Source organism: Schistocerca nitens, chromosome 9 (assembly GCF_023898315.1).
Source record: "Schistocerca nitens isolate TAMUIC-IGC-003100 chromosome 9, iqSchNite1.1, whole genome shotgun sequence".
NCBI lineage: Eukaryota > Metazoa > Arthropoda > Insecta > Orthoptera > Acrididae > Schistocerca > Schistocerca nitens.
The window spans coordinates 127,911,201-127,920,972 of record NC_064622.1 but is presented as its reverse complement, the minus strand read 5'-3'; the positions used below and the strand labels follow the sequence as shown (position 1 = coordinate 127,920,972).

The 9,772-nt window shown below is 40.4% G+C and overlaps 1 protein-coding gene across 2 annotated transcripts in view; it reads right to left on the bottom strand.

Moving 5' to 3' along the window:
* Positions 1-2,149: 2,149 nt before the first annotated feature.
* LOC126203711 (serine protease filzig-like) overlaps positions 2,150-9,772 on the bottom strand; it is a 370,785-nt gene continuing 363,162 nt past the window's right edge. For both annotated transcript variants that reach the window (XM_049938086.1, XM_049938087.1), the window contains exons 10-12: positions 8,836-9,003; positions 5,024-5,180; positions 2,150-2,453 (exon numbers count right to left, since the gene is read on the bottom strand). In XM_049938086.1, the coding sequence (XP_049794043.1) occupies positions 2,254-2,453; positions 5,024-5,180; positions 8,836-9,003 (525 nt within the window). In that variant the 3' untranslated portion in view covers positions 2,150-2,253. The remainder of the gene's footprint in view (positions 2,454-5,023; positions 5,181-8,835; positions 9,004-9,772) is intronic.

The following is a 9,772-nucleotide window of genomic DNA, read 5'->3' as shown; positions in this document are numbered from 1 at the left end:
AGATCAGATACAAGGCTTTAACTCTCCCACACCATTCTGGAGGACTTAACCTCACGGATGTGTGGAACAAGGCTCTAGCTCTATACCTGCGAGTGACGCTATGAACTTGGAACCAACGGCAACACGCCATCACGTCAGCCATCCTGGATGTACTTCTTCCCATGTCCTTTGAACCACCGGTGGTGGTAGGCACAATCTCGCCCTCTTTTTCTCATGTCACGCGATTTTTTGTTGATTTTAGTTATGTTCAGTTGCAGATACCTTCTACAAGAATCCCCACTACCCGTGAGATATATCGATACTTGCGGCGTCATCATGGCAGCAATGTTGTCGTACTTAAATACCCAACACGAAACTGGCGACAGATTTGGTGAGCTGTCCATACACCTCGCCTCACCACAGCAGCGCGATTGTCATGGTATACATTAATCAACCGCAAGACAGTCAACCACCAACGATTGTACGACATTCGCATGGTAGATTCCCCGCTCTGCCTTATATGTGGCATGCAGGACACCGACGAACATTCTCTGCAGTGCGGTGAGGCAAAGGATGTTTGGCGGCTGATGCAATGCATCATGGCCCTCCTCCGACGCACCGACGAATCCACAATCACGATGGACGCTTTATTTTTCCCTGACTCTGTCTTTTTCCCCTGACAAAAAACATCGGCAATCCGATGGATTGGAGGACACGCATCGCACTACGTGCTCTCGCGGACCTTGATATTGGGCATGGACTATTGGCATTATCTACTAGAACAACACAAAATCATCCGACTCCACTCTAAATATAAAATGCATTTTGCTAACTTTCTAGGCAGGTGTTTCATAACCCCCCGAAGCGGTGGGGAGTCCCAGGTTTATGATGTTTCGAGGGATAGGATTTACTATTCGGCCCTATATTTCTTTCTCTTCTTTTTTATATATGATTTTTCTTTTGGGACATTAAAATTAAATGAATAAATAAAATATTATTGTTACTAACACAAAAAATTACAATGTACAATGTTTCCTACCTGCTGCCTCTCCCTTATCCTGTCAGGAGACGGGGACACCGTGGGGGCAAAAAAAAAAAAAAAAAAAAAAAAAAAAAAAAAAAAAAAAAAAAAAAAAAAAAAGAAGAAGAAGAAGAAGAAGAAGAAGAAGAAGAAGAAGAAAAAAAAAGAATGTGGTCAGCACAACAGAATGTCAATCCTATGGGCCCAGGTTCGATTCCCGGCTGGGTCGGAGATTTTCTACACTCAGGGACTGGGTGTTGTGTTGTCCTAATCATCATCATTTCATCCCCATTGACATGCAAGTCACCAAAGTTGCATCAAATCGAAAGACTTGCACCTGGTGAACGGTCTACCCGGCGGGAGGCCCTAGTCAAACGACATTTACGCTTTTAGTCTAAATAAGTGTCACCAGCCTCACATGGAAGAGTTAAACATCTCATGACTTTCACATTAATAATCAGTGTTCTGCAGTGATCAACTACTTACAGAAACATTCTGAGATCCTAGTCACTCAACTGGAATGTGAACACCACTTATGGTACCCACATCAACTCCATCTGTCCCCTAACAACTTTTACTGATAATCTCCATATAACAAAGCATAAACACAGTTCAATGTCAGTAAAGGAAAAAGTTTCACAAAAACACAACACTCAAATTTCCACAAAAACAAACAGAATTTATTTGATTCAAATAGACCTCCACAGATCTGTTTCTTTAAATGAAACAATGCTATTCAGCTACCTTCCAGAACAGGTACATTCACTTAAGGGCAACAATCATCTATAAAACAGGAAAATTCCTAAGCTGAAATCCACACAGGTTCAGGAAAACACACTTTCAGTTCTGTAGACTTTTTGTACAGGAAAAATAACTTAGTTGACCAATCAGGATTGCCAGCTACTGAAATATAGTTTAGAAGACCATCTTCTCCCAGATGGCACATTTACATCTGATACTCCAAGCTGTTTGTCATCCATATGGACTGTCTGTGTCTGGTATGCTGGACTTAATTGTATGATAATGAAAAGGAGCCATCTTAAATGTGAGAAATGTTTGAAGGAACACATTGCATTTACCACAAATGCTAACTCCACTTTACAGATCCCACCACTGATTATCATCTGTGATGATTAGCAATGCAACTGGTTGTTTTAATGAAGAATTTATTAGAGTTTGCTCATGGGCTGAGACTTTTTGACTGAAAACAGGTCCAGTTACATATCAAACAATGGAAGTGAATTTTTTATTTCTTATTTTATGTATTTCCGGATCCAGTCCAGGTACTTGGCTACATCAGTGAACACAACATAGTGATTTGTATCACACACTCTATCTTCCTTGCTGACACTTATGCTTACAATCCCACGGAGCTGCCAGATTCGTGCACCATCACGAGTTGTCATAGGGAACACCATGCCCCCACCACTGTCTCCATTGCATACACTAGTTCCTGCAAAAAAACATAGATCAGAAAGCAGTTCAATTTTCATCAAAGACAACAAATTTTTACTTCACTGTATACAATACAATAGTATGTTTTGTCTTATAATTTCTGAAATGACTGAAAACGATGCATCATCACCAGAGTGCCTGTGACTTGGAGGAAATAATGTGAAATATGGGTATAGGTGAGGGAAAGGTTGTGTTATACATCAAGAGTGATAGATTTAGTATGTATGTAGGCTAATACAGACAAGGGAATATCAGGGTATGGGCAGGGGAGAGAAGCTAATTTTTTAATCAGTCAGTGACACATGGCATATATTTAGATAGTAACATCCAGCTACAAAATTGGTCATAAGGAAACTACCTCTAATTGCAGACCTGTTTTACTTCTTCCAGCCTTTTCTAAAATATATGAGAAAGTGGGCTATGATAGAGCAGATCATTTAACTGACCAGAACTTGTTAACTGCCTATCAGTTTGGCTTTCAAAAAGAATTCTCTATAGAAAAAGTTACACAAAACCTAACAAAAGAGAACTAAAGAACAAAAATTATTCTGTTTTGTATATTGTGTGACACTGTCAAAGCCTTTTATTGTGTGGATCACAAAATTCAAGTTGCTAAATTAAGGTGCTGTGGCATTAATATCATCTCTTTTGTGTGGATGGACCCTTATTCCACAACAGAAAGCAGGGGGTCTCATTGACATATCATGTGACATATGTGAAACTAAACTCAAGGTGGTGAAACATAGCATGTGAGGTACCACATGGATCTGCACAGGGAACATCCCTATTCTTAACTGACACAAATGGGCTTCCAGTAACTTTAAAAGGCAGTTCAAAAACTATAATGTTTGCTGATGGCACAAGACACAAGCATACTAATTGAGCCTCCAAACTAAGCCATAGAAAATATAGGTCATATTATAGTTGAGCAGACCAACAAGTGGTTTACAGCTGTGTCTTTATGCTAACATAAGGAGAAGAAAGGAAAGGATGAGTCCAAACAAAGCAGCAACTCCATGTACAAAGACCTGGGTGTAATCACAAAAGATAATGTTATGGATCTGGTGGAATAGTGATGGTGTGTTTTTCTAGGAACTGTTCCCCTGATGGGTAACCATCACTGCTGGCTGAGATGTTTTGAGGATGCAATCCAAGAACACAAGAACAACAACCAGAAAGACTGCCTGAAGTGATGATAATCCCTGATATGATAAAGTCCACCTGCATGCTGTTAGACTCACAAAAACACTGTATATGATTTGGATTAGGGAGTTGTACCATATGCACCTTATTCACCTGATCTTGCACTCTCAGATTTTCACCTTTTCCACTATCTGTCAAACAACCTTCAAGGAGCTTCCTTTCCAGATGAAAATGTGCTCCAAACATGGCTCAATGAGTTCATCACCTCAAAAACACCTGTGTTCTACAGTTGTGGAATGGAAAAGTTGCTCAAGTGTTGGGAGACTGTTGTAAAAACTGCAGGAGAATATATTGTTGATGACTAAAGCCTCTGTTATGTGTATCTGTTGTGTTTATTAAACTTATGGAAAAATGCTGCAAACTTATGCACCAACTCAATAATATGTACAAATTTCATACAAACTATATTCTCACAGTTAAGTATATTTTTGATAGTAGGAACCTGTTATGAAATAAAAACATTATTGTGTTTTGTGGTTAGGAAACAGGATTTTAATATTTTTGAGTTTTATTTTGCTCTAGACCAGACACTTGGCACGCTCTTTGCTGCAGAACTAAGCAGGTCGCACTAACATTGCAATTTGCAAGACATACTATTCAGAATTGGAGACTGTATAGTATTCAAGAATAAATAGTACTGACAAGTAATCTGTTGTTGTTAGTGACTTGAAAAAATGCAATATGTTCACTGATTTTGCATCCAGTGTCAACAAAGCTTCGAAATCATATATTCCTTCAGTTCTCCCTCCCTTAGTGTTTGTTCCATTGCCATGTCAACACACGCCAGAGCTCTCAGTCCTCAACAGTAAGAACTCATCATATGAATTGTGTGGTGTCACCGCCAGACACCACACTTGCTAGGTGGTAGCCTTTAAATCGGCCGCGGTCCATTAGTATACGTCGGACCCGCGTGTCGCCACTGTCAGTGATTGCAGACCGAGCACCGCCACACGGCAGGTCTAGAGAGACATTCTAGCACTCGCCCCAGTTGTACAGCCGACTTTGCTAGTGATGCTACACTGACAAATACGCTCTCATTTGCCGAGACGATAGTTAGCATAGCCTTCAGCTACGTCATTTGCTACGACCTAGCAAGGTGCCATTACCAATTTATATTGAGCTTCTTATTACTGTACCGTCAGACCGATGTTCTACAGCTATGGATTAAAGTTAAGTATTACAGCAACTGCGTCCGTTTTTCTAAGTTCTCATTTCTCTGACCTGTTCCAGACCTCACGCCAGTCTGCGTGTAATTAAACGCGTGCATTTCGGCCTCCTCTAGCAATACGGTGTTGGCTCTTCTGCCAACACAGCAAATTGTGCATCATCTACTGAGATATTAAAAAAAATAATACATTGTCTTACCATTACGGAAACCTGCACAGTATGTCCTGTTGGAGGTGAAGTGAGAGAAAAATTGTGGGTGGCTCCAGAGGCAGGTCTGCTGTGACACAACTGGCATCTTGGCCATCATGAGGTCCTCTGTTACTCGACCATTTTCATCGAAGCCCCATCCAACAACCTGGAAAGTAATTTTCAACAGTTGCTGCTAGATGTTTTTTAATAACTCCAAATCACATGAGAAAGGTGAAGACGCATTACTGTTATTTATAGACAATCACATCACTGGGAAAATTCAATTGAGAAAACTATTAAACTACAAGGAGATAGAATGGGTGGCCAATACTTTATTTCAGAAGTTTCTAGTGTGGGTGATATGAACATTTGAAAGTAGAAAACACTAATGGTGACTTTTGGAATTTGTTGTGTGTGCTTTCCACAGGGAAGGAAGAGGAATAGATTGGAAAGGTGGGGCAAGTCACTCAGATCACGGAGAGGCACACCTGTAAAATTTGAAATTTTCCTGGCGAATCAACTGTTCAAAAATATTTCTGGCTTTCACCTGGTCGTCGTAAACTTCATTGCACAATATTTTAGCTGGACAACTGCCAGCCATCTTCAGGTGAGCCGATCGAGGCTCAGGTGAGCCGATCGAGGCTCACCTGAAGATGGTTGGCAGTTGTCCAGCCGAAACATCATGCAATGAAGTTTATGACGACCGGCAGCAAGCCCGAAATCTTTTTGAACAGGGGCACACCTGTTTTGTGAACAAGGGCAGAGGAACATAGGAAGATGAAGAAGAATGTGTGAGAGAGTTGAAGGTCCAATGTTGTTCACTGGTAAGCACTGTTCTAGCTTCAGTTCAGAGAGGACAGAAAGGGTTGACTGACAAGTAAAACTAAGTTACAAAGGAAGAGAAATGTGAAGCAGCATGAATAACACAACTAAGTCAACAGAAGAGAAGAAGGGGACAATATGAAAAAAAAAGTGTATGTCTGTGTGTGTGTGTGTGTGTGTGTGTGTGTGTGTGTGTGTGTGTGTGACAGAGAGAGAGAGAGAGAGAGAAGTCACACAGTGAATACGTGTTAGTTGACAAACAACAGAACTGGTTTCGTATGTTGCTCTGTCTGTCATGGGCAGGGATGTTTCAGGGGTTATAAGGGATATGGAGGTTGCAGCGGGTGCTGTTGGAAGGATATAAGCAAGAGAAGATCTCATTTCAAACAATGACTTAAGAAAGTCATGGCCTTGATGAAGTAATGTATTGAGGCATTTGCAGTTCATATGGGTGACAAGAGGTGTACTTCTGAGATTTTTTTGTTTTAATGCATGAGCTATATTTATTTCAGGGTTGGAGGAGGAACTGTGGGAGATTTATTGGGGACAAGGTTCGTGGGATTGTTGTGTGAGGAGAAAGCTTGAGAGAGGTTTTTCTTGCAGGTGTTAGCAGATCTGGTGTTAGGCAGATTTGTTTACCATGGGTGCATAGGGTGTTGAGAACAGAGTATTCCACATCAAGATCCAAAAGCAAGGAATAGTATTTTTTACTTTTAAGTTTTTCTATCAACAGCATGAGGAATTTTGCCTCCTGAAAGTGAATAATGACCAGCCATTGCGTCTGCTTGTTATTCAGTTCATTCAAGTCAATTCAATATTTTTATTCATCCATTAAATGACATGCATTGTATGGATGTTGTCAGTTCACAGCTAGTGCTAGCAACAGTAAAATTTAGACAATGGAAACTCCAGGTAGGAATATCAACACTGTAGGAAAAGACAGAGTGCTACTTACTGTAAGCAGACAGGCACAATTAAAAGATGCTTACATAAAGCTTTTGGCCACAGCCTTCATCAGTGCAAGAGTGACACACACCGTTCATACACACAAGGAAGCACACCCTGTGCAAACATGACCACCAACTCCAGCATCTCGAACCAGAATGCAACTATCATGTGCGATGTAAGCAGTAATCTAATCTGGAGGCGGCTGGGAAGGGGAAGCAATGGAAGTGGAAGGTTGGAGAGAGAGATGAGTGCTGTCTGGTGGAGTGTGCAGGGACTAGAATGCCAACAAGTGTAGCATCAGGAGATTACAGGGCAGGGAGTTGGGGGAAAAAGAAGCATAAAAAGAGAGGCATGGGAAAAGACAGGTGAATGCATTGGCAGAGGGTAGCAAATAAGAGTGGGAGATGAGAATGGGAGGGTATGATAGGACAGAGGGGGAACTATCAGAGGAAAGAATCTGGTGCATCAGATGCTACATCAGCAATTCACTCAGTCACAAAGTCTGTCTCTGTATCTTTTTCCTGTCATCTCCCACCCATTCTCATCACCCAACCTGTTTACTTACTGTCCTCAGCTAACACATCTGCCTGCCTTTCCTCACTCCTCTCCGTTTTTGCTCTTCTTTTCCCCACCTCTCTGCCCAACAACCTCCAGATGGCATTCCAGTTCCTGCACACTCCACCAGGCAGCAGTTGTCTCTCACCCCACCGATGCACTACTATCTCTTCCCCTTCCCCATCTCCTCCAGACTGCTGCTTGCATCACACGTGATAGTTGCACTGTGTCCTGAGATGCTGCAGTTGGCAGTCATGTGCACATGTGGTGTGCTTGCTTGTATGTATGAACGATGTGTGCCTCTCTTTTACTGATGAAGGCTGTGGCCAAAAGCTTTATGTAAGTGTCTTTTAACTGTGCCCATCTGCAACTTAATGTGTATTTTTTACAGTAAGTAGCAATCTGTCTTTTCCTTCATAATTACTACAACATTTCATATGTTTAAGTTGTTTACGATCCTATGTAGAAATACAATCATGTTACATCAGTATATACCGGGTGATCAAAAAGTTAGTATAAATTTGAAAACTTAATAAACCACGGAATAATGTAGGTAGAGAAGTAAAAATTGACACATATGCTTGGAATGACATGGGGTTTTATTAGAACAAAAAAAAAAAAAAAGTATTGCTAGACGCGTGAAAGATCTCTTGTGCGCATCATTTGGTGATGATCGTGTGCTCAGCTGCCACTTTCGTCATGCTTGGTGTCCCAGATCCACAGACCTCAGTCCGTGCAATTATTGGCTTTGGGGTTATCTGAAGTAGCAAGTGTATTGTGATCGACTGACATCTCTAGGGATGTTGAAAGACAACATCCGACACCAATGCCTCACCATAACTCCGGACATGTTTTACAGTGCTATTCACAACATTATTCCTCAACTACAGCTATTGTTGAGGAATGATGGTGGACATATTGAGCATTTCCTGTAAAGAACATCATCTTTGCTTTGTCTTACTTTGTTATACTAATTATTGCTATTCTGATCAGATGAAGCGCCATCTGTTGGACTTTTTTGAACTTCTGTATTTTTTTGGTTCTAATAAAACCCCATGATATTCCAAGCATGTGTGTCAATTTGTACCTCTCTATCTACATTATTCTGCGATTTATTGAGTTTTCAAATTTATACTGGCTTTTTGATCACCCAGTACATTTCACTTGATTATCACAGGACAGGAGACTTGTTATCCAGTTTTTGTGCAACACATTTAATCTACAGTTTAAAAAGAGTATTTGAGATGACTAACAGATTATATTATGTTCACGAAACTCTTCCACACAGCCTTTCTTGCTGAAAACATGCTACAATTTATGTCTTTTGTAAAACTCAGAATTATTGTGCAGTTCTTGCTTTAAGCTTGTCACCTACAGCCTCAGAATTACAAACAAATTATGCTTAAGACCAACCAGTTAATTACAAATACTTATAAAGTAAGAAAGTTATTACAAGGCTGTGCATGTTAATAACAGTATGGGTGACTGTCACTCACGTATCCTTCTGTGTTCTCAAGAGACTGTATGTCGGTGTTAGCAGAGCCCCAAAGGCAGACAGGCCTCACAAATGTTGTGAAGTCCACTGGACTTGATAGAATCAGCAGTGCAATGTCCGCATTGAAGGTGGAACTGTTGTACATTGGATGAACATACACAGAAGACACCTGAAAAACAATAGACATCAGTTGTTGTATGTGTACAAGGTTAAGCACAAGGTTGGTGAGTTTTGGAACAAAGAATAGACGTTTAACTTCTAGTTTGGCAGTGTGATACATCCAAGAACTCTGTGGGAATTAACAATACACAGCAGTCTTGTTATTATAATATTTATGCTATTATGTGAGTATGTTGGTGTGAGCAGGTTTTAATTTTTGTTCAGCATGTTTCTTACAGTGAATTTAGTGCTGTTGTTTTTTGTGTTTATAGTGTTTCATCCAGTTTTACAATACAGTATCTTCAACATGAATACATTCTTAGGATAGATTTTAACTTTAGTATCTAAATAAAGTTTATCATAGTGCCAGTTGTAAGATTCCATTTCATGTCACTGCTTGTAGCTTGTTCATTACCAACACCCAATGTCGAGTTGTAATGGTGAGAACACAACAAAATTCAGTTTGTATTCTCTGTTTCAACAAGTGCAGTTCAGTTATAACTGTGTGCATGAGTTTCACTGCACCTCCTACATCTCAGAACCTTCTATGACAGCAACAAAGGTCTCAAGACACTTTTTAAAGTGAGGGGATATCCACAGGGCACCCCTGTGTGCTTATTCAAGATGTAGAGCATTTTCAGCAGTTTTGGATGCATGTCACAGGAGTGTACTTGTCATGTCTGCTAAAAGGTAGCTATCTCTAATGTGTGTGTAGCCTGTTTTGCAGTGTGTCCCAATTACTACAAGCTCTTTGTGATGGTGATAAGTAACAGTTTTGT